Below are 26,934 nucleotides of genomic sequence, written 5' to 3'. Positions count from 1 at the left end.
TAATCTAAGATCAGCTTTCTCTCCACCAAAATGCTAACCTAAACCACTGAGGGACTCAAAACAACCCTGACCACAGATGAGCATGACCAAGCAACTTCATGCTATTCCAGATGGCAAGGGGATTCACACTCGGTGCTGCGAAGTAACCTAAATAAAGAAATACCATAAGGAGCAACTTCCTCTACACACCCCATGCTGTGAAGTCACTTCCTGTGACACCTACAGATCTGGCATCTTAAATGGACACAAAAAGGCTTTATGATTTACATAAATGCAACAGAAAGCCGCAGAAACCCTTTCTCTTCATGCGGGGGCAGTCGAGAGCATTCACTCATATTCAAGTGAAAGAACTTGCATTCAAATGGAGGCAATTTGTTTCCTGCAGGAACGTGATGGCCGATTCAGATCCTGGTGCTACAGAAATATTTTCCTCCTGTAATAATAGGGGTCACATTAAGATGCCACATATGTAAATGAACACACTGCCACCTTGGCCTAGTCATGCTGTGCACTGAGTCAGTTAGTTATTAAAACAAGCCCATGCTCAGTACTCGGTACACTCACTGTAATTTAATGAGAGAGAAGGAGCCCTTGTCTCAGAACTATATTAAGCCTTAGTGATTTATCCTCCGCTCTTGTTGAAGGATACATTGTTTGTATTCATTTGCGTAATTTTTATCCTACATTTATATTTTTCTACACGCGACTTGTCACTCCTGTGCTAATATAAATATACATACATTTTTCCTTCTTCATGCAATGCCCTGTAACAAGCACCTACAAAAAAAATGTTAAGGGTGAAAAGGGTACCAAGGACCAGGGTTGCATCCCATAGGGCACCCTATTCCCAATAAGTAGTGCACTACTTTGAACCAGGACCTGGGGCTCTGGTCAAAAGAAGTGCACTGCATAGGAAATAGGGTGCCATTTGTGATACAGAGAAGATGTGTGAAGGGACGGATAATGATGTATGCCATCCGGGTGCACTGAGGGACCGAATAGGGTTCAGCAAGCATTTGTATTTCTGATGGTAGCAGCTAGCTGTACCATCCCAAGGACATCACTTCCAATTCTCTGCAGGGCTTCACAGAACAATTAGATGAGAAGAGAATACAACAGTGGGTTGGGTTGTTCCTGTGCATACTGCATGACTCGCACTCACACCCTGGTACAGACACAAGCACGTACAAACACACAGACACACACAACCACACACACACACACACACACACACACACTGGCACCGACACAGATGTGCACGCACACACACACAAACGCATCAGAGGCCCTCTTCAGATCCACCCAACATATCCTTTCCAATGTGTTTCATTGGGGAGACAGGGAAACAAACTTTGCCTTCCTCCCTTCCCATCTCCCTCCTTCAAACACACACACACACACACACACACACACACACACACACACACACACACACTTTTCTATCTCTCTCCCTCACCTAGCTCATTTCGCTGGTATATCCAGCCCACTGAACACAGCTGCACTCAAACATCTCCTGCAATTACAGGTGGCGGGGAAATAATAGCCCAATGCTACACACCACCTTCATTATTAAACAAGACATGTTCATGAGATTGCTAACTGAGCCAATAAAGGTATATTACACAATACAAAACACATTGACAGAAAGAAAAGATGACTGCATAGCATTAGAGGATTATTTCCCTAACACACCAAATATAAAAAAGAGAAATAACACCACATTGACTGCCTAATTATGTGTTATATCATCTCAGTCACAATAGAGTGCCTCAGCTCACTGCTATCCTTGCCTCCTGTAAATGCAGTATTTTCTTTTACCACTTTAATGAGCGGAAATAACAAAGAATCACATTGGTCTTATTTTTATATCCACACAGCCAACATTACAATACCAGGCATAACACAAGAACTACCTTCACATTAGCTGGAGGTTGGAATTTAAATATCATAGACACACACAGACACACGCACTGCAAACATACACACTTCTTTAGCACATCTGATCACTACCACTGCAGAGACAGAACTCTTATGCATGAAGAACAGAAATATCTGCCCATTTCCGCTCATCATCTGCACACATCCCAGGCTCCCTAGAACACACACACACACACACACACACACACACACACACACACACACACACACACACACACACACACACACACACACACACCACACACACACACTATTCACTTTCTCTGCATGTCCTCCGCAGTCAAACCTCAGCAGCAGACATCCCTGACACTCAGCTGTGCTTAATGCCATGTTGCCAGTCCATCATGGCTGACTAGCCCTGCTGTAGAAACACAACCAGCATCCCACTGCTTTTCGCTTCCAATGTCCTGTTATCAACCACATGTTCCAGGAAACAGGACCTGCAATCACAGTGCAATAGAAAATGACCGAGAAACGAATGAGTTAAGCTGTACATACAGAAGTAGACACAGTTGTATAGCACAGTAAGCTATAAACACACATTAGATGACATCCAAACTACTGTATATATGGAGCTGGAAAAGAAAAGCCATTTTCTCCTGATGACAGATGGGGGGGTGAGAAGACAAAAATGAAGATAGAAGAGAGGGAGAGAAAGGAAGAGAGTGAAAGAATCCCCGAAAAAATATTGTCTGTAAAATGTCAAATGGAGCTGAAGCTTTTAGGGGTAAAAGAAAGAAGAGCCATAGGGAGTAATTATTAATTGTTCATGCCATGTGGCCTTCAAAACAGACACATGGAGGAGCAGTGGGCCTGGCGTTTAGGCGCACTGCAGCACGCCACAGAGAGAGGGAAGGAGAGAGAGAGACACACACCGTGGAGGATGTGGAGGAAAGCAGCCCCACTCTGGGGGTTCATTACCAGCAGAAGAAGTGTCAGAGAGGGAGAGAGAGGGATGGAGGGAGAAAGGGGTAAGGAGGGAGAAGATGAGAGTGAGAGAGGGCAGAGAGAGAGAGAGAAAGCAGTGGACAGAGAGAAAGGGAGTGGGAGAGGAGAGAGAGCTGGGAGGGAAGGGCACAGCCACAGCCGGGTCTGTTAATATTCCCTCCAGAGAGAGAGAGAGAAATGGAGAGAGAGGGAAAGAATCTCTGGAGCATAAGTGCTGACAATGATGCTTTGAAATGGTTCACACTTAAAGAGTGATAAGGGCTAGGTGTTTACACATGGTGATAAAGTGTGGGCCGCATGGCTACATGGAGTTGGGAAAGAGGGAGATACACTCTTAGCAAAAAGGTGCTAAGTAGAACCATACAGGGTTCTTTGGTTTGTCCCCATAGGGAAACCCTTTTTGATGGTGGGTAGAACCCTTTGCAGAGAGTTCTGTCTAGAACCCTCTGTGTAGGGTTCTTCAAAGAACCCCCTGTATATGGTTCTACCTAATACCCTCTATGAAGGGTTCTACTGAGAACATTTATCTTTGGAGGGTTCTTATTAGAACGCTCTATGAACGGGTAGAACCCACCAGCCTAATTAGCTTTTAAAATGTAATTATTTATGACAATACATTACAAAAACAGACTGTACAAAACATTAGGAACACCTGCTCTTTCCATGAGAGACTGACCAGGTGAATCCAGGTGAAAGCTATGATCCCTTATTGATGTCACCTGTTAAATCCACTTCGATCGGTGTAGATGAAGGGGAGGTGACAGGTTAAAGAAGGATTTTTAAGCCTTGAGACAATTGAGACATGGATTGTGCATGTGTGCCACATTCAGAGGGTGAATGGACAAGACAAAATATTTAAGTGCCTTTGAACGGGGTATGGTAGTAGGTGCCAGGCACACCGGTTTGAGTGTGAAAAACACAGCAATGCTGCTGTGTTTTTCACACTTAACAGTTTCCCGTGTCTATCAAGAATGGTCCACCACCCAAAGACATCCAGCCAACTTGACACAACTGTGAGATGCATCGGAGTCAACATGGGACAGCAACACTGTGGAATGCATTCGACTTCTTGTAGTCCATGCCCAAATGAATTGAGGCTGTTTTGAGGGCAAAAGGGGGTAGAACTCAATATTAGGAAGGCGTTCCTAATGTGTTGTACACTCAGTGTATATCACAAGGCCTTTCTTTGAGGGCCTAGGTATACCCTAACACAGTGGTGTTAGGAATCTCCTGGTTTACAGGCCACATCAGGCCTGCAAGTCACATTATGCTGGCTTGGAAAGAGATGTGTAATTCCTATTGGAATCCAGCCAGAGTTACAATATCCAACAAGTGGAATTATTAATCATCCACAACCTGCATTCAGAATAACTGCCAGGTTACGGAAAATTGAATAGCGAGACTACCTCAATCATCTAAACTGGGACAACCATCTCAGTAACGGGTGCAATAAATCCAATTACTAACAGATTGGATTAGTTTAGAAAACTCTATGTTATTTATCTTTGTGTAGCATAAATTGAATCAACAAACAATGTACATGCAAAAACACAGATATCATTTTTTATTTAACCTTTATTTAACTAGGCAAGTCAATTAAGAACACATTCTTATTTACAATGACGGCCTACCCTGGCCAAACCCAGACAACGCTGGGCCAATTGTGCGCCGCCCTATGGGACTCCTAATCAATGCCGGATGTGATACAGCCTGGATTCGAACCAGGACCTGTAGTGATAACTCTTGCACTGAGATTCAGTGCCTTAGACCGCTGTGTCAATTTGCAAGCCAGAGGTAGCTACAGTAGCTAGCTTAACGGAGAGTTAACACTGGGAAGGATGTGTCTTAGGTGTTGAAATCTGAAGTAGAGGGAATAAAGGAGTGTCAATTTGGCAAGTGAATATGCAGCTAGCTTGATGGAGAGTTACTTAAGCAATGATGATCATTAACAGGATGACTTGTCAAACTATACATCAGGGGAGAATAACTATTCATACAAGCTTGCATTGTGAGAGGTGCATAAAAGACAGCATTCTCTAATCACAGGAATATTTATAGGATGGGATCCATTTAGATTTCCCTACATTGAGTAATTATTACAGTGAAAGGAGTAAAAGACATTAACTTAGAGGCACAGAGGCACTGCATACACAATATACAGGTAACTGCCAAAATAATGGACACACCAACATAAAGTGTCTTGATAGGGCGCTGGGCCACCACGAGCCACCAGAACAGCTTCAATGCGCCTCTGCATAGATTCTACAAGTGTCTGGAACTCTATTCGAGAGATGCGACGCCACTCTTCCACAATAAATTCAATTTTTGTGTGTTTTGTGCATAGCGGTAGAAAACGCTGTCTCAGGCACCTCTCCAGAATCTCCCATAAGTGTTCAATTGGGTTATGATCTGGTTACTGAGACGGCCATGGCCTATGGTTTACAACATTTTCATGCTCATCAAAAAATTCAGTGACCACTCGTGCCCTGTGGATGGGGGCATTGTCATCCATGCCCATCAGGATAGAAATGATTCACCATAGGTTGAAGGTGATCACGCAGAATAGCTCTGTATTTACTAGCCTCTGCCGAGTTTCCAACAACCGGATAGTCCGGTTTTCAGGGAAATGGAAAGAGAGCCTGGACTTCCGCTTTTGGACGCTAACAAGGCGACACTCCATCTTAACTCCTCCTCCATATTTACTGGATTGGTTGAACTAGTGTTGAAGATACCTCCCCCGACAGTGTTTTTTTTTTCTTCTCGTCAAGAATCTAGTTTCAGGTGTTTCTTTTACACCTGCTTTGTTAGGTCAAATAAAATAAAATAATATTTGTCACATGCTTTGTGAACAACAGGTGTAGACTAACAGTGAAATGCTTACTTACGGGCCCTTCCCAACAATGCAGAGAGAAAGACAATAACACAAGGAATAAATACACAATGAGTAACGATAACATGGCTATATACACGGGGTACCAGTAACGAGTCGATGTGAAGTGGTACGAGGTAATTGAGGTAGACTAGGCAACAGGGTAGATAATAAACAGTAACAGCAGTGTATGTGATGAGTCAAATGAGTTAGTGCAAAAAGGGTCAATTGTAGATAGTTAAATAGTTAACCAATAGCTACCCGGACTAACTATTTAACAGTCTTATGGCTTGGGGTAGAAGGTTAGTATTTACTGGAGTTTACTGTGCACTCTAAGGGGTTGAGTGGACCAGGAAAATGCACACCATACCATAACATAGCTGCCAGAACTCTGATTTACTCAAGGGGTTTCCATTATTTTGGCACTTACCTGTATCAGTAATAAGGAAAATAGCTAAGTGGCGGAGGGCCCAAATAAGTATGGTGTATCATGGTGGAACTACTCCCAAGCTACTTGTAGCATTCAGGACCTGCATCCCGAATGGTACCCTATTCCTTATATATTGCATTACTTTTGAACAGGGCCAATAGTGCACTTTATAGGGAATAGTAGGTGGGACACAATTAACCCTTATAGATTCCAAGCATACTGTATATAGCCTCGTTATTGTTATTTTATTGTGTTACTTAAAAAAAAAATGTATTTAGTAAATATTTTCTTAACTCTATTTCTTGAACTGCATTGTTGGTTAAGGGCTTGTAAGTAAGCATTTCATGTTGTATTCGGCGCATGTGACAAATAATATTTGATTTGATTTGAATGGAATGAGAATTGGTATGAATAGGTAGTGCTAAGCGATTAGTGCTTGTTTAGGGTCGGTTACTGCTTGTAAAAAATTGTGATTTTTCGATTGCGGTTTCAATTATTTAATTGCATAATTAAATAATGAGACCAATTATTTGTGCTTTTAATGGAAATTCCAAATACAAAAATAGTGAACCTATTTATTCAAGTGAAAATATTAAATTGTCTCTGTCAGGTCCACATAGAAAAATCGGAAATTACAATGAAATAATACAATATTTTAGTATATTAATAGTTTTATTTCATTCCTTAAAGTCAGCATCGCGTCTCTGCTCAGGGCCGTAGCAGCCAGCCAGCCAGCCAGACAGCCATCTAATGTACTCTGATCTCCCCATAATGTATTTCTTCTTCTTTGGTAATATGGCAGTCTGCAAAAAAATACATGTTTCAGGATCCTGTCTTTCAAAGTAATTTGTAAAAAGCCCCAAAACTTCACAGATCTTCATTGTAAAGGGTTTAAACACTGTTTCCCATGCTTGTTCAATGAACCATCAACAATTAATGAACACGCACCTGTGGAATGGTCGTTAAGACACTAACAGCTTACAGAAGGTAGGCAAGACCAGACAGGACTGGCAAAAAGTGTTCTTCACTGACAAGTCACGGTTTTGTTTCACCAGGGGTGATGGTTGGATTCGCGTTTATCGTCAAAGGAATGAGCGTTACACTGAGGCCTGTACTCTGGAGCGGAATCAATTTGGAGGTGGAGGGTCCGTCATGGTCTGGGGCGGTGTGTCACAGCATCATTGGACTGAGCTTGTTGTCATTACAGGTAATCTCAACGCTGTGCGTTACAGGGAAGACATCCTCCTCCCTCATGTGGTACCCTTCCTGCAGGCTCATCCTGACATGACCCTCCAGCATGACAATGCCACCAGCCATACTGCTCGTTCTGCGCGTGATTTCCTGCAAGACAGGAATGTCTGTGTTCTGCCATGGCCAGCGAAGAGCCCCGGATCTCAATCCCATTGAGAACGTCTGGGACCTGTTGAATCGGAGGGTGAGGGCTAGGGCCACTTGCAGGTGCAATTGACAACCTTGGCCATGAATGCCAAAAAACCAACCTTACTGAAGCACATGTTATTCCTATCACTCTCTGTTGGCCTCGGCCTACTCACAGGGATCCTCTTAGCATCTCTCACCCTGGACCCATCTTCCTCTACTACTCTTCACTGCCTCAGCATACAACACCTTCTGCACTACTCTGATCCTGGCAACGTCAACATGCCTTTCTCTCACCGAACATCCTCTGATCTCCAGCACCATGGGTATCCCTACAGTTTACACACACAACTTTTTCCACCATTACTACACAAATGCTTTGTCTCATGTCATCCTCCACACTTCTCACATCTAGGAATCTCCCTCCTACACACTGCTGCCACATGACCATAAACTTGACAAAAGCTCTCACGGGATAACTGACACATCCTAACTTGACTTCATCTGGTAAAGACTGCATTAAAACTCAGTAGTACAGATAGTGACTTCTCTGTTTCACCACGCTCTCCACCAGGTCTGCGTCGCACCAAACGGCGGGTGTCACAGACACCGGAAAGCTTCAACTTCAGTTGATTGTCCTCAACACTTTACACCACTCCAGTTATCACTACTTTCAACACCCTGCTCCGGATAGGAAAGCAAGTCACAGTTGTTGTCCCCAGCCATGTGGTCTGGAGTGCACACTCCCTCTGGATGGCAGAAACGATTAAAAAAATCAACACGATTCCACTCCGAGTCACTTTCACCGACCCAACATTCCCCCAAACTCTTCTCACACCCAACCTGACACCACATATGGATCTGCCAGAAGGCAAAGATCCATTCTCTCAAAAAATGTCACTCCCACTGGGCCAGAATCATTTTTGTCATTATCAGGACGAGGTTCAAACTCAGCGTTCTTCACCGCACCTGCCACCGCAGTTAATTTATCCACACTCTCGTCAAGTTCAATTTCCTTCTATAGCTCTTCCAAAAGTTCTGTGTGAACTCAAAACATGTTTCACTTTCTCCATTTTTCCTGTCCGCCATCTTCTCCTTCATCAGATCTTCCAGAAGGCTTGTGCATTCCACTATTCCATATATAATTATAATATGCTCCACTTTTCTCCTTTTTTTCCTGTCTGACATTTTACCCCCACCTCATAGAAACCCCCAAACTGTACTGTCTTTAGTCATCCTATTTGCCTAAGTATGCTACAGAGCTGTCTGTAGATAAAGAATATTTTCACAAACTGTCTCTTTCGTCATTGTGTTGTGTACATTCCTCGCTCATGTGGAGGCATATGTGGTCTGTGTGTATCTAACCTAACGTTAGCAGGCGGTGAAAGTGTATCCATCTCGGTCCGATCCAGAAAAGGGGTTATGGGTAGAAACAGGAAGTGCGGTTAATGCTGTTTGTTAAAGAGGAGGATAAGGAGGAAGCTATTTTGTCTGGTGTATTCAAACTGCATCAGTGCTGTATCACCTGATGCATAGGTAATTCTTGAATCTGGAGGATATTGCTAACTCTCGTGGAATTTCATGTTAACTCCCCCTGATATGAGGGGGATTTGATGATGTATCATGTTCATGTTCTGAGTGTATAGCTAGTTCCATTAGGATTACTTTATTTTTAACTTTATGAATCTGAGTGATTTAGCATAAGCAAATGAAAAGAAAGAGGGGTGTAATGTTAACAGATGGGAAGAGAAGTGAGTGGGAATGAGCGGTATAACATACCACACTTTTTACTTCTATGCTAATATCTGTGTCATATGTCAGTAGACATCCCTGAAGGGAAACGCATGCAGGATTCTTTGTGTATTATATTTCTGCCTGTCATACAGAAAACAACCTACACAATATGTTTTATTGTAAACTCACCAAAAAACGACATTGATATAACTACCCTAGAGAAATAACATTGCATTAGGTTCAGGAAACAAATTGAGAGAATCGAAGAGTACTCCTTGGAGTTGTATTTTTCTCTTCTGTCTTTGGTAGGAGAAAAAGCAGTGATGGCTCGACACTCGACAGTTCTCCTGTATTTTCACTGACAACGTTCCGGGGAGTAGAAGTGTTGATAGAGCTAGTGGAAGTGTTGAGAATATCAATGGAGAATAGGAGAATTGCTGGTGTGTAGCTTCTGTTCTTCGAGGAGTCCCTCTCGAGATCATTTTGTGTTCAAAATGGATTTTTCCAAATGCTGTTAATAAGGAACTTTAGGTTCTTAAGGAAAATGCTCATATTGTTGTTTTGTAACACTGTTACCTAAAATAAACCTTGACGTGCTCTCAAGCTGCCAAAATAATCACATTTTCAACCATTTAACTGACAATCAAATTCCTCCTTTCCCTCCATCATGTAACCTCCGTGGGCAGTTATACATCATGCATAGCTTCACCTGATCTTTCCTACTCCAACTCCAACACAACATTCTATGCAGTGTTCATACAGAGGTGGCAGATACTCCACCTCCAAATTCCCCTCTCGACCCAGAGGCCAGAAGGCCGGTTTAACATGCCCAGAAAGACTGCTAGGCACACCAGCATCCCACTCTCCATCTGGATGTCTACTACAGGAACCCATTGTCGTGACGTGACCATCATTAATGTGATGACTGTTATTCATCAAATCAATTAACTATATTTAATTGTTACTCGATTAAACTAATCATGTAACAACTAACTCATTGGGAATTTGGGGCACCACATGAACATTTACCACGAGTTACCATCTCCCGAATTAAACTCTTGGAATACATATAGATATATTATATATCGTTAACAGTCACTTATTAATTATTATTACCTCATATCAGTCTCATTCTGAATGTTGCATATTCCTTGATATCTGCAAGAACCCTAACCTTATTGATAAGTCAGCAATACACAAAATGGCTTCATGATTTATTTACTTACTAACTAACTAAAGGTCCAGTGTGGCTCAGTTGGTAGAGCATCGTGTTTGCAATGCCAGGGTTGGGGGTTCGATTCCCACGGGGGACCAGTCCGGGAAAAAAAAAGTTTTATGAAATATATGCATTTAAGTCACTCTGGAAAAGAGAATCTGCTAAATGACTTAAATGTAAATTACACAGAATACATAAACACACACACGGTATAGATTATTGATTAGAAACGTAATACAATGAAACAGGTCCCTAGTGGACTTGCCTGGTTATAAAAAAGGGAGGGGTCAGGAAGAGAGAGGGACAAAGGGAGTCAAACTTATCGTACCTTTGGAACCTACTCTCAAAGGAATAGTAATACTTTGCACATGAACCACCGCTCGTTCAGATAAGAAATGCAATATAGAGTTGAAGTCGGAAGTTTACATACACTTTAGCCAAATACTTTTAATCTCAGTTTTTCACAATTCCTGACATTTAACCTCTTGGCGTTCCCCTAGGATAGGGGGCGCTACAGCGATTTTTGAAAAAAATGTGTGTCCATTTTAAACGGCCTCCTACTCAAACTCAGAAGCTAGGATATGCATATAATTAATACTTGTGGATAGAAAACACCCTAAAGTTTCTAAAACGGTTTGAATGGTGTCTGTGAGTATAACAGAGCTCATATGGCAGGCAAAAACCTGAGAAGATTCCAAACAGGAAGTACCCTCTCTGACCATTCCTTGGGCTTCTTGGCTCTGTTTATTGAACATTTAGGATCTTTGCTGTAACGTGACACTTCCTACGGCTCCCATAGGCTCTCAGAACCCGGGAAAAAGCTGAATGATGTAATTCCAGCCGCTGGCTGAAAAACTTTAGCGCGTTTGGATGGTGGTCGATCAGAGGGCCATCAGACTGAGGCTCGTGCACGAGGGGATCCCATGCTTTTACTTTCTCTCTCTTTGAACGTAAACACGCTTTCCCGGTCGGAATATTATCGCTTTTTTCCGAGAAAAATTGCATAAAAATTGATTTTAAACAGCGGTTGACATGCTTCGAAGTACGGTAAGGAATATTTAGAAATGTTTTGTCACGAACGCTCGGGCGCGTAACCCTTATTTACCCTTTCGGATAGTGTCTTGAACGCACAAACAAAACGCCCGCTATTTGGATATACAATGGATTATTTGGGACCATAAACCAACATTTGTTATTGAAGTAGAAGTCCTGGGAGTGCATTCTGACGAAGAACAGCAAAGGTAATAACATTTTTCTTATAGTAAATCTGACTTTGGTGAGTGCTAAACTTGCTGGGTGTCTAAATAGCTAGCCCTGTGATGCCGGGCTATCTACTTAGAAATTATTGCAAAATGTGCTTCACACCGAAAAACTATTTTAAAATTGGACATAGCGAGTGCATATAGGAGTTCTGTATCTATAATTCTTAAAATAATTGTTATGTTTTTGTGAACGTTTATCGTGAGTAATTTAGTAAGTTCACCGGAAGTGTTTGGTGGGATTGCTAGTCACATGCTAGTCACATGCTAATGTAAAAAGCTGGTTTTTGACATAAATATGAACTTGATTGAACAGACATGCATGTATTGTATAACATAATGTCTAAGATTGTCATCTGATGAAGATCATCAAAGGTTAGTGCTGCATTTAGCTGTGGTTTGGGTTTATGTGACATTATATGCTAGCTTGAAAAATGGGTGTCTGATTATTTATGGCTGGGTACTCTGCTGAAATAATCTAATGTTTTGCTTTCGTTGTAAAGGCCTTTTTGAAATCGGACAGTGTGGTTAGATTAACGAGAGTCTTGTCTTTAAAATGGTGTAAAATAGTCATATGTTTGAGAAATTTAAGTAATAGCATTCTAAGGTATTTGAATAACGCGCCACGGGATTCCACTGGCTGTTGAGTAGGTGGGACGCTTGCCCAGAGAGGTTAAACTTGGGTCAAGCGTTTTGGGTAGCCTTCCACAGGCTTCCACAATAATACATTTTGGCCCATTCCTCCTGACAGAGCTGGTGTTACTGAGTTACGTTTGTAGGCCTCCTTCCTCGCACACGTTTTTTCAGTTCTGCCCACAAATTTTCTATAGGATTGAGGTCAGGGCTTAGTGATAGCCACTTCAATACCTTGACTTTGTTGTCCTTAAGCCATTTTGCCACAACTTTGGAAGTATACTTGGGGTCATTGACCATTTTGAAGATCCATTTGCAACTAAGCTTTAACTTCCTGATGTCGTGAGATGTTGCTTTCATATATCCACATAATATTTCTTCCTCATGATGCCATCTATTTTGTGAAGTGCACCAGTCCCTCCTGCAGCAAAGCACCCCCACCACATGATGCTGCCACCCCCGTGCTTCACGGTTGGGATGGTATTCGTCGGCTTGCAAGCCTCCCCCTTTTTCCTCCAAACATAACAATGGTCATTATGGCCAAACAGTTTCAGACCAGAGGACATTTCTTCAAAAAGTGCAATATTTGTCCCCATGTGCAGTTGCAAACCGTAGTCTGGCTTTTTATGCCGGTTTTGGAGCAGTGGCTTCTTCCTTGCTGAGCTGCCTTTCAGGTTATTTCAATATAGGACTCATTTTACTGTGGATATAGATACTTTTTTTTCTTCACAAGGTCCTTTGCTGTTGTTCTGGGATTGATTTGCACTTTTCGCACTAAAGTATGTTCGTCACTAGGAGACAGAACGCGTCTCCTTCCTGAGCGTTATGATGGCTGCATGGTCCCATGGTGTTTATACTTGCGTACTACTGTTTGTACAGATGAATGTGATACCTTCAGGCATTTGGAAATTGCTCCTAAGGATGAACTAGACTTGTGGAGGTCTACAATTTTCTTTATGAGGTCTTGGCTGATTTCTTTTGATTTTCCAATGATGTCAAGCAAAGAGGCACTGAGTTTGAAGGTAGGCCTTGAAATACATCCAGAAGCTTCTAAAGCCATGACGTCATTTCCGGGAATTTTCCAAGCTGTTTAAAGGCACAGTCAACTTAGTGTATGTAAACTTCTGACCCACTGGAATTGTGATACAGTGAATTATAAGTGAAATAATCTGCCTGTAAACAATTGTTGGAAAAATTACTTGCACAAAGTAGATGTCCTAACGGACATGCCAAAACTATAGTTTGTTAACAAGACATTTGTGGAGTGGTTGAAAAAATGAGTGTTGTTAGAAAATATACTTCAAAGTTGGAAGTATATTTTGGTGTCTAAAATGGGATTATTCCTACCACACCTCAGGTCTTTAGTCAAAGTTCTAGGATCACTTACATGCACAGCTGCAGACTGAATGTTACTGGTCTCTTAGGTGAGGTTATCTTCTCTTGTAGTGTTGAGGTTGGGAGCTTCAGAGTTTCTGAGTTTCTAACCATTTCAACATCTTTTGGTATTTTGGTCTTGTAGTAGTTGATTATTCAGGTTCAGGCCATCGACCACTTTACACGCAAGCAGCAACCAGGCATGTTTTGGTCTAATGTAAATTTTGTTACCAAGGCTTTAACCTATTTGGGGATAGGGGGCAGTATTTTCAGGGCCGGATGAAAAAACGTACCCGATTTAAACTGGTTACTACTCTTGCCCAGAAACGAGAATATGCATATTATTAGCATATTTTGATAGAAAACACTCTGAAGTTTCTGAAACTGTTTGAATGGTGTCTGTGAGTATAACAGAACTCACATGGCTGGCAAAAACCTGAGAAAATTCCAAGCAGGAAGTGGCCTGTCTGAGAATTTGTAGTTCTTCTTTTGATTCTCTATCGAAACTACAGTATCTGTGGGGTTACGTAGCACTTTCTAAGGCACTTCTGTCTCTGGGCAGAGTATAGTAGCTCAGCTTGTCAGTGGTCTGCCTGGTGACAAAGAGATTGGATATGCGCGTTCACATGAGCACGCTGTTTTTTCTTTCCCTCTTTGAATGAATACACTATTGTCCGGTTGGAATATTATCACTATTTTACGAGAAAAATACCATAAAAATTTATTACGAACAGCGTTTGACATGCTTCTAAGTACGGTAATGGAACATTTTGAAAAAAATGTTGTCTCGAAATGCACGCGTTACCCTTTGTATAGTGACCTGAACGCACGGACAAAACGGAGGTAATTGGACATAACTATGGATTTTTTGGAACAAAAACAACATTTCTTGTGGAAGTAGCAGTCCTGGGATTGCATTCTGACGAAGAACAGCAAAGGTAATACAATTTTTCTAATAGTAATTCTGAGTTTAGTGTGCTCCGAACTTGGCGGGTGTCAAAATAGCTAGCCGTGATGGCTGAGCTATGTACTCGGAATATTGCAAAATGTGCTTTCGCCGAAAAGCTATTTTAAAATCTGACATAGCGATTGCATAAAGGAGTTCGGTATCTATAATTCTTAAAATAATTCTTATGTATTTTGTCACCGTTTATTATGAGTAATTTAGTAAATTCACCGGAAGTTTTGGGTGGGAATGCATGTTCTGAACATCACATGCCAATGTAAAAAGCTGTTTTTGTATATAAATATGAACTTGATTGAACAAAACATGCATGTATTGTATAACATAATGTCCTAGGAGTGTCATCTGATGAAGATCAAAGGTTAGTGCTTCATTTAGCAGTGTTTTGGGTTTTTGTGACATATATGCTTGCTTGGAAAATGGCTGTGTGATTATTTTTGTCTATGTACTCTCCTAACATAATCTAATGTTTTGCTTTCGCTGTAAAGCCTTTTTGAAATCGGACAATGTGGTTACATCAAGGAGAAGTGTATCTTTAAAATGGTGTAAAATAGTTGTATGTTTGAGAAAGTTGAATTATGACATTTTGTTGTTTTCGAATTTGCCACCCTGATATTTCACTGGCTGTGTCCCGCAGGTGGGACTAGCATCCCACGTAGCCCATAGAAGTTAAAAAGGGGGCATTCCATCACGCCGACACAATGTCTGTGCTTACTTGGGCGTGGTTACTGACCGGGTACAACTTTATATGAAAAACAATTATCATTTAGAAGGCTAAAATCACGTTGCCATCATCACAAAAGTGTTCTCCTATTTAATCATATATTTTATACATCATTTAGATGTAAAGTTGATAAATAGAATGCGTACACTTTTAGAGTTAGTTACTTTGTTATACCATCCTTAATGACATCACAAAATAATAAACAATGTGACATGATATTCTTTAGATCCCCACAAACCATTCTAACATTTGAATGTCAGGATATAATGTCCAATGTTTTCCTTTATTGACATGAACGTTTTGGCAGCTAAGAGCCTCTGGAACAAAAAGGTTTCAATCTTCCCATATTAGAGAGCCAGAGGGAGAGTTTCTGCAAACTATTTATGACTGGCTGTTAAGTCTTAACCTCCCCAACTCCCCCCTCTCCTTTACTGTGGGAGAGAGGGGTCGTCTGGCTATCTGTCAGCCATTGCCAAGCTGATATGGCACCTTTGATCCTCACCAAAGAGAGAGAGTCATGACACCATTATGATTCACTAGATCACTAAACCTCCCTTCCCAACACACAACACACACCAACACCCTTTCCTCCTTGTTACAACTACTGCAGTTCATACTAAATGGAATGTACTGAGCTGACATGGTATGTTTTCTCAATGGAATTCACCACTTACTGTGTATGTTGCACTGTACATTTTGGGGAATTCCACAGTAACAATGATTTTTCACTTTAAAGTATACCAAACAAAAACCATTGATTATGAAGTTAAACAAACTATACAACTCTAAGAACAAGGACTACTTTTAACAATTTCCACTGAGAATTTTACAAAAACACATTTACTCAAAGAACAGTGCAGATGTAAAGTTTTGTAACAGAATGACAGTAAAATCTCCCTCAGTTTATGTGACCAAAACTCCTAAAGATCTACTCCAAATTAAGATTCAAAGATGTCTTCGGAAATAATGGGGTGTCAGCTATGATATGACACCTTGAGTTTGAAAAATCTATTTTGGTTATTGAACTACAGTAAGTGAAGTGGATTAACACCAGCTAACATAATGATTGTGACAGAATGACATCATGTCTCCCTAATCTGTGCTATACAGAAATGCATGATTATGAATGTCTTTACTTGAGTGTGCTCTACTGTACTGTACTAAACACTACTGTACAGTACAGCACTGTATTATACTGACCTATTCTCTACTCTACTTTTCTTTACTGTACAGTACTGTACTGTGCTGTCCAAACTTGTGAAAGTAACAGGAAATTTTCATTTTTATGTGGATTATAATTGATGGACATTTTGTTGTAGGGGTTAATGCATTTTTTGTTAGGGCATATCAAATCTGCCACTCTAAAGTGAAACTTACAAACTTTAGAAGCCTTTTTAAATCTTGAATACACTACACGTTTGCATTTCTCAGGAACAAAAGAGTGATGAGACTAATATCCTACATCTGTATATATTTCTCTCTTCCAGTCTCATGGAATAATAGTGGTGTGCAAAACAAAGGGTATACAATACAGAGAACCAGTGTATACAAATGTACAGTATATCTAACCTGTGACTTAACCCTTATGGGTTGTTCCACCTCAAAAAGCACAAGAAAGAGAATTCAACACCCACTATTTCAGGGCATGCTGAAATGGTTTCTGTAGTTAGAAAGAGATAAGGTTAGCATTCCTGAAACATTTTGTTGAAATATAATTTGATCTCTGGGAAATTAAGCTACAGTAATTGATTGCACCAAAATTTGCAATTTTAATTTATTGGTTTCATATAATTGTCAATAAATATAGTACCTAATATCTGATTTGGACCCTATTTCTTACTAGCAATAAGTAAGACACGATCAAAAGCCACCCACGGCCACCCGACACACAATGCCAAGCCCATCCCAACAACCAGTATACAGTATCACCAGTATACAGTATCAGTTCTTTGTCTGACAAGTAGTATGCTGCGGCTTGGATCATTGCTTTTTCCCTCCCCTTTTTCTCGCCAATTTCAATCTTGTCTCATTACTGCAACTCCCCACTGGGCTCAGGAGGCGAAGGTTGAGTCATGCATCCTCCAAAACATGACCTGCCAAACCGAGTTTCTTAACACACGCCCGCTTAACCCGGAAGCCAGCAGCACCAACGTGTCGGAGGAAACATCGTTCAACTGATGACCGAGGTCAGCCTACAGGCCCCCGGCCCACCACAAGTAGTCGATAGAGCACGATGAGCCAAGTAAAGCACTCCCGGCCAAACCCTCCACTAACCCCGATGACGCTGGGCTAATTGTGATACAGCCCGGGATTGAACCCGGGTCTGTAGTGACGCCTCTAGCACTGCGATGCAGGGGTATTGCTTTTTTTATTTTACGTAATGTATTCCCTTTGAATCTGGAATCAGTTCTTTTCCCTTGTTCAGAGGAATTAGCCATTGAAGTCACTTGCATTATTTACCATAAATGAGTGTGAAAATAAAAGGCTTTTCTCACTAGATGCTGCTGTTCCTACCACTGCCACGTCCTTTTATCCATTTTGCTGCTCTCCTGTGTTGATTAAATGGATCCCAACAATTTCTTTGCAACTTTGGGTAGAAAACCAATAACTTTTGCTAATTATGAAAATAGATTCTGTGGTCATCCTCACAATTCAAGACAGTCCTCCATGAAAGCAATTCAGTTTGTCCTTCTCTTTGGCCTAATCTGTGTCCAGGAAACGGCCCCTCTGTGTGTGTTTATTCCCTTCAAAAAAGGTGTGGATTAGTTAGACCATTCCTGGTAAACAAGCACATTATTAGGCTACAGAAGTTATAATGGATTCAATGGTATGGTCTCTAATGGTCTTCAATGGTAAGAGTAAAAAACACACACTGTATATTCTTTTGAAATGATACTGGATAGGGTTGGGCTTAATGGTAAATGTCACTAATCACACTACATTTAGAAATGTTTCTAATAATTGTATTGAAATAAATACGACTGCCGTGCTAAGGTTTATAACTTTATTAAGGTTGTCTTGTGCTGAACAATTAGTAATGAGTGCTTTGAGGTCGGTTCAGTTTCGATTGTATTATAAATAATAATTGAACCGACTGATCAATTAGTTGTTACAACATTTTCTCAGCACTAGGGTTGTCATAACATTTTAGTCACTAGCCCATTTATCCATCAATGTTTGGGCTTGTAAGAAAAGTCTTGAATGAGAATTGCACCTCTCAGAAAGCTGCCATTTGTTAACTATTCAAGGAGAGTTGGGTTGAAGCAGTAGGTTGCTAAGAGAAGGACAAACTGAATTGCTTCATGGAGGACTGGCTTGACATACAATTTATTTTCATCATGAACAAAATCTATTGGTTTTACACCCAAAGTTGCAAATAAAATGTTGTGATCCATTTAATAAACACAAGAGACCAGCCAATTTGGCAAACCTGGTACTTTCACACTTCAATGGGTATAGTTCCCAGAGGCCAATTGGAGACAGTCTCCAACTCAGTTTGTCATGTTGAGTGTGTTAGTGTCAACAGCCAACTGTTGACACATGGCTTTAAAGTGCAACCAGATATTTCGCAGTGCAACCTCAAGTTTTAATTTGGGAGCACCAGTGCGACCCAAAGAAACTCCAATATTTTTTAAATAATTGTAGTAAAGATAAGGCATCACACTGTTGTTTCCTCGAGCGCAGATTCGTTAGTGTCTGTAACGAGTTCGCTGAGAAAGAAAGGTCAAGGGATAGCTTCTTCAGGAGATCAATGATCATAGCAATGAATGAATGTCTTGCACATCCTTATCACAAACTTGACACTTAACGAGCCAGTGTACAATTGTCAATATAATGCATCTCAACAGGAAAATCATGTTAAAAACCTCAGTCTACAAATGACTTTTTAATTTCTATGACAGTTATTTGTAACAACATTTTAGGTATTTATAATAAACAAATGTATTTACAAGGTTCCATATTGTTTCTAGAGCACAACATATAGGCTAAATCTCAATAGATTTTTGTAAATCTTGTTTTCTGGTGCTTCTACATTTTGTTTTGTGCTTCTAACTTTTTAAAGTTTGGAGCACCAGTGATACCAATGATTACACACATGCAAACACCCTCCTTGGCCTCTCCTCTCTCAGACCACCTGAGGAGAAGGTACAATTTCTCTGTCTTCAGCCCCTCAACGAGCTCTCCTCTTAATCAGTGTAGTGGCTCCTCCACTCCAACACCACACTACTTGGCAAAAGCAGCCTTGCTCTCTTTTTCACCTGCATTGATGGGAATCAATAGATAGACTCTGACATTATTACACGAAAATAAAGGGATCAGGAGAGTGAAATGGCAAACAAGGGGAGTCTGTATTTATGCAACACAAGAAAAACATCACATCGGCCCGCAGTGGAACGGGATCAATTGGGCTGAGAGGAATATTTTGGCATAGAATTTAGATTTTGTCTAAAGAGGATTTTATTGTCGGTGTTTGTTGTCTCCTTGCAGACCGGGTGGAACGATATGACTTATAAAATGGGGCAGTTGGGAAGATTAAATGTATCCACTTGAACAAACTGTATCCAAGATATGTGTAGCACTCAACCAGCAGAATAACTATTTTGTAATGGCAATACAGAGAGTAAATAGATGATATATTGTTCTCAGGATTCAGTATGTTGCAGATGACTCATTGGATAGATCATCTTGCAGAGTTTCTATCAGGATTCAATTCCAGAATTAGGATTTTCTTGGTTGTGATGGGTCTCATTTGGATTATCCTTCTCAAGAGGTGACCATCAGGAGTAGAGATTGAGGATTGACGAATAAGGACAGCGATTGTGTTGGTCGGAAAGACTCAGATTGTATCAATTTAAATGTAGGATTTCAATACTGGCCCAGACCTTGAGAACTGAAATGACTGAAATCGAATTTGTTTATGTTTCTTTTATTCTCTTCCAGTGTACTGGCTACTCCTTGTGTGTGATCCAGGAAGAAATATAACAAATAACACTGACTTTAGGGAACAGAGGGGAACCAGACACACAGGCCAAGACACAAATATCAAACCCCTGAGTCGAAGCAAGGAGCTCGGTGTGAGGTGTATGTGGTGGGGGATTACATGTCATGATGTCAGGTCCTTCTTCTCATTATTAGACACACATGCACACACAAACACACGTCAAGGGTATCAGAGAAATAGCAATAGAATTGGCTTGGGGGAATAGGAAAAATATGCTACATTCACAGCATACTGTCACTGCTGACAAAAAGGATCGTCAAAGGTAACTTGGAAACCACAAGAACATAAGAGAGATTTCACTGACATATCCATGCCAAAGCATCAGATAATGTAAAGCATAAGGTATAAGAAATTATTCACTGACAAGACATCACTGAGCTCTTCCAGCAGTCTTTCTGATAAAAACAACGCAATCACAACCCTTACTATATGCTTGGAAAATGTACTGGTTAGTTTGAATGTTTCAATCTGCAATGTACCTTCAGTATCGGTGATAGTATAGGCCTATATCAGTGGCTAATATGTCCAACTCTGGTCTACACACCACCTGTTTACCCACATACTTGACCACACACTGTAAAAGATCAATCCAGACTTGTTCTCAACTATGTAAAAAGCTCTTACCGTCCACACAGGCTGGCATGGCTCTTGTCGTCCCAGCGATCTGTCCCTTCTTACAGGCGCACCGTGCAGTCTGTCTGGCGATGGTCCGTCTGGGCTGACTGCTGTCCCTGTCCAGCATCACAATCTCACATGTCCCCGCCGCCAGTTGACCTGAAAGTGACATCACATAGACAGGACATTATGTCAAAGTGGCAGAACATACTCTATTAGGGAAAAAGTAGAACCATACAGGGTTCTTCAGTTTGTGCCCATAGGGGAACCCTTTTTTGTGCTAAGTAGAAACCGTTCTTCATAGAACCCCCTGTAAATGGTTCTACCAAGAAACTTCTATGAAGTGTTCTGCCTAGGACCATCTACAAAGGGTTCTACCAAGAACACTTTTCTCCTCTAAAGGTTCTTCCTAGAACCCTCTATGAATAGTTCTACCAACATTATTAACAAAATGTAAGTAACTCTTTATGACAATACATTACATACATTACATGTATGTAAGGCTTTCTTTGAGGGCCTAGTTATACCCTAAAGGCACCCGCAGAACTCGGCTAGGCGAAGTAAATGTCTGTGCCTTGCATACATACTTAAAATACCCTTGCTTGAAACACGAGACAAAAGCAGCGATATTACTGTTCGTTCCTCTTGAGATGCCGTAGCAACAACCTAGCCAGTATACACTTCCTCAAAATAGTCAGAATTAATCTAAGATAAATCAAGAAATCTGTCATTAATTTTTATGTTTTTGCCAAGGAGGTCTTAGCCACGCAATTTTACATCTAACTTGATGTTTGGTGCAGTATTTCTCAAGTGAAAAAAGGAACTAGTTATCTCTTGTGTGAGATAACTAGCGGTGTGCCGATGCCTGTATCACTTTATCAGAAACACGTGAACAATGACGTCCGAAGCTTCAATTCATCGAACAACCACCTGATTGATTTGGTAGAAGACAAAAAGGCTACGCTATGCATGCTCTCCGGCGTGTGGGACGTCATCTATAATAATTTGGCAGCTCTCAACCACTTATCGGTTTCCAGGTCATGGAGGACGGAGGAGAGAGGGTGAAGGACAGACTTTTGCCCAAATGAGAAAAGGCCCTGGTTTACAGGCAACATCAGGAGCATATTCATTATGGAAACCGTTTAAAAAATAAATTGAAGGTTCCTCCCTGTTTCATTCCATTTGCTTCCGTTTAATAAACATTTTGCAACAGAATTGGCACAATGAATATACCTCAGCAACCCCAGTCCTGCAAATGACATTATGCTAGCTTGCAAAGTGAGGTATACCTCCAGAGTGAGATTATTCAACAACTGGAACCTTTAATCACTCACAATCTGCATTCAGAAGTACTGTCAGGGTTTGAGACTAACTGTTTTTGAGACTACCTAAATAATCTAAACTGGAACAACCATCTCAGTAACGGGTGCAATAAATCTTACTACTAACAGTTTGGATTAGTTGAGAAAAATGTATGTTATTGATCATTGTATAGAATAAGATTAATCAACCAATATATGTACATACAAAACAAATATTGAAAGAAACAATTCTGAAAATCAATATGCAATAGAACATGCTGGGAAATATTATAAAGATGGGAGTGGTTTTCAGTGTTTTACGCTACACAGAGTACAACTAGCACAATCACACTCAACTCTGGTTATTAAAAACAACAGTGGGGTTATTTTACACCACTGAGTGTTGTTCATTTAACTCAACACTAAAAATATTTCACTGAAAAATCAACACAATGTAAAACTGGCCAATTTGATGTGTACCATAAAATACAATGCTGGTTCACTCATACATACTCCCTTTGATTCTCCTACTCTCTGCACAATAAAATCACAGAAAATACTAATTTGAAAGACAGAAATCATGGCAAGATATCAACTACATCAGTACTGTATATGTAAAATGATTAAGGGAATACTAGATACATGCACAAATATTCCCATATAAACTCAGCAAAAAAAGAAACGCCCTCTCACTGTCAACTGCATTTATTTTCAGCAAACTTAACGTGCAAATATTTGTATGATCATAACAAGATTCAACAACTGAGACACAAACTGAACAAGTTCCATAGACATGTGACTAACAGAAATGGAATAATGTGTCCCTGAACAAAGGGGGGGATCAAAATCAAAAGTAACAGTCGGTGTGGCAACCAGCTGCATTAAGTACTGCAGTGCATCACCTCCTCATGGACTGCACCAGATTTGCCAGTTCTTGCTGTGAGATGTTACCTCACTCTTCCACCAAGGCACCTGCAAGTTCCTGGACATTTCTGGGGGGGAATGGCCCTAGCCCTCACCCTCCAATCCAACAGGTCCTAGATGTGCTCAATGGGATTAAGACGCAATGTGCTCAATGGGATTAAGACGCGGGCGGAACATTGACATTGACATTCCTGTCTTGCAGGAAATCACGCACAGAACGAGCAGTATGGCTGGTGGCATTGTCATGCTGGAGGGTCATGTCAGGATGAGCCTGCAGGAAGAGTACCACATGAGGGCGGAGGATGTCTTCCCTGTAACGCACAGTGTTGAGATTGCCTGCAATTACCACAAGCTCAGTCCGATGATGCTGTGACACACCGCCCCAGACCATGACAGACCCTCCACCTCCAAATCGATCCTCCTTCAGAGTACAGACCTCAGTGTAACGCTCATTCCTTCAACGATAGATTCGAACCCGACCATCACCCCTGGTGAGACAAAAACGTGACTCATCAGCGAAGAGCACTTTTTGCCAGTCCTGTCGACGGTGGGTTTGTGCCCATAGGCGACGTTGTTGCCGGTGATGTCTGGTGAGGACCTGCCTTACAACAGGCCGACAAGCCCTCAGTCCAGCCTCTCTCAGCCTATTGCAGACAGTCTGAGCACTGATGAAGGAATGAGATGAGCTTGCACCCTGGGCATATTTCTTTTGGTGTTTTTCAGTCAGTAGAAAGGCCTCTTTAGTGTCCTAAGTTTTCATAACTGTGACCTTAATTGCCTACCGTCTGAAAGCTGTTAGTGTCTTAACGACCGTTCCACGGGTGCATGTTCATTAATTGTTTATGGTTCATTGAACAAGCATGGGAAACAGTGTTTAAACCCTTTACAATGAAGATCTGTGAAGTTATTTGCATTTTTACAAATTATCTTTGAAAGACATGGTCCTGAAAAAGCGACGTTTCTTTTTTTGCTGAGTTTAGGTACAGTTTCAAACATTCTCACGCCTAACTTTTTTAACTTATCAGATTACTCAAACTCCTGATGTTAAAGTTTAAAACTGAGGTCAACTCTGGTGCACAATTTAAAAGCTTATTCAAATTCAGAAGGGTTCTATATAGAACTCGTCTTGCCTTCCAAAGAATCCTTCTTGGCTTCCAAATAATCATCAAAGAACCTTTTCTTCCAAAAACAGTTCATAGGATGTTTAAGGTTCTAGAACCCTTTGCCTTACAAAGAAACTCCCAACTAACATGACCACATTGGCCCCATGTGGGTATTTGGTGAGCAAGGTGTTTGGGGGCTAGACCCCACAAATATTTGGTTGCGTGATAGTAAAAACTTTGTTGACTATCTAATACAATGTAAGGGGCAGCCGATCCAAAAGGGTTAGCTTACTTCAGGCGAAGTGAGGGCTGCCCTTGGGGCCAATGTTGGGCCGATGAGCAAAGGCATATTGGCCCAATGTTGGCAGCCTACATTGGTCCAATGTTTTAACCCGCATTGGGTCCACATAGTCCCAATGTGGGTATGTTTGCTGGGAAAATATGGGTTTATATGGGCTTATTTAGGCAAACTGAGGGCTGCCCTAACCAGAAATGGGATTCCCACACTGGGCCAATGTGGAGCCGATAAGCAAAGGCACATCTGCCTAATGTGGGCAGCCTACGTGGGGACAATATTTTAACCTGCATTTAACCTACCAATGTAGACATGTTTGCTGTGCCTTGAACCCTTTCCCTCCGCAAATAATCATTTTGGAAGCCTTTTTTTCTAAGAGTGTAAGCACATAAACATCGCAGAAGTGTGTGCAGTATTGTTCTATGAGGAAAAGCATGAACATGCTCAATGCAGATGTAAGAAAGAAGACAAGGAGAGGACACATTTTGAGTATTGCGATGCACCCAATATTGAGAAAAAGCTAATATAGCAGTCTAGACAATCACTTAAGAGGGCATGTTGGAGGAATGTTTTTTTATTCTAATACTTATTAGACCCCCATTGGAAACCACTAGACTTTACCCCATGGTATTTCTTATACATTTTTCATTAATTGTACATTTTATATCGCCCTATCTCCATGGACGTGTTGCAATCCTTATCCATGAATTAAATATGAACACTGATGAACCCTCTAATCACAGTTCAGCCTCCACCTCATTCATTCAATCAGGTGACCTCTGACCTTTAATCAACATCTTGCTGTTCACCCATCAACCGCATGCGCACATACATACATACATACATACACACACATACATACATACATACATACATACATACATACATACATACATACATACATACATACATACATACATACATACATACATACATACATACATACATACATACATACATACATACATACATACATACATACATACATACATACATACAGTTGAAGTCAGAAGTTTACATACACTTAGGTTGGAGTCATTAAAACTCATTTTTCAACCACTCCACAAATTTCTTGTTAACAAACTATAGTTTTGTCAAGTCGGTTAGGACATCTACATGACACAAGTAATATTTCCAACAATTGTTTACAGACAGATTATTTCACTTATAATTCACTGTATCACAATTCCAGTGGGTCAGAAGTTTACATACACTAAATTCCATAAAATTATGTCATGGTTTTAGAAGCTTCTGATAGGCTAATTGACATCATTTGAGTCAATTGGAGGTGTACCTGTGGATGTATTTCAAGGCCTACCTTCAAACTCAGTGCCTCTTTGCTTGATTTCATGGGAAACTCAAAAGAAATCCGCCAAGACATCAGAAAAAAAAATTGTAGACCTCCACAAGTCTGGTTCATCCTTAGGAGCAATTTCCAAACGCCTGAAGGTACCATGTTCATCTGTACAAACAATAGTACGCAAGTACAAACACCATGGGACCACGCAGCCGTCATACCGCTCAGGAAGGAGGCGCGTTCTGTCTCCTAGAGATAAATGTACTTTGGTGCTAAAAGTACAAATCAATCCCAGAACAACAGCAAAGGACCTTGTGAAGATGCTGGAGGAAACAGGTTACCTGAAACATTTGACCCAAGTTAAACAATTTTAAAGGCAATGCTACCAAATACTAATTGAGCGTATGTAAACTGCTGACCCACTGGGAATGTGATGAAAGAAATAAAAACTGAAATAAATCATTCTCTCTACTATTATTCTGACATTTCACATTCTTAAAATAAAGTGGTGATCCTAACTAAGACAGGGAATTTTTACTAGGATTAAATGTCAGGAATTGTGAAAAACTGAGTTTAAATGTATTTGGCTAAAGTGTATGTAAACTTCCGACTTCAACTGTGTGTGTGTGTATATATGTATATATATATATATATATATATATATATATATATATATATATATATATATATACACACACACACACACACACACACACACACACACACACACACACAATCCTCTGACTCCCTCCCCTTGCTGCTCACCCCGGACTGTGTTGGGGGCCCCAGGTCTCATCCGGCGAGGGTTATCAGGGCCAGGAATTGGTAAATGTGATTGGCAACAGGGTCAGAGGTGTGATTTAATCTGGCCCTTAGTCACCACAGAAACATAATTAACTACCGGGTCATTCTCAGGGTAATGGTGATCCAT

The 26,934-nt window shown here is 40.8% G+C and overlaps 1 protein-coding gene across 3 annotated transcripts in view; it reads right to left on the bottom strand.

Annotated features, from left to right (window-relative positions):
- Positions 1-26,934, bottom strand: part of LOC115180230 (chemokine-like protein TAFA-5) — a 165,663-nt gene that overhangs the window by 59,294 nt on the left and 79,435 nt on the right. For all 3 annotated transcript variants that reach the window (XM_029742152.1, XM_029742155.1, XM_029742154.1), the window contains exon 2: positions 21,093-21,242. In XM_029742152.1, the coding sequence (XP_029598012.1) occupies positions 21,093-21,242 (150 nt within the window). The remainder of the gene's footprint in view (positions 1-21,092; positions 21,243-26,934) is intronic.

This window comes from Salmo trutta, chromosome 40, assembly GCF_901001165.1.
Source record: "Salmo trutta chromosome 40, fSalTru1.1, whole genome shotgun sequence".
In the NCBI taxonomy this organism is placed as follows: domain Eukaryota; kingdom Metazoa; phylum Chordata; class Actinopteri; order Salmoniformes; family Salmonidae; genus Salmo; species Salmo trutta.
The sequence above is the reverse complement of the archived record's forward strand: the minus strand, read 5'-3'. Positions and strand labels throughout refer to the sequence as shown.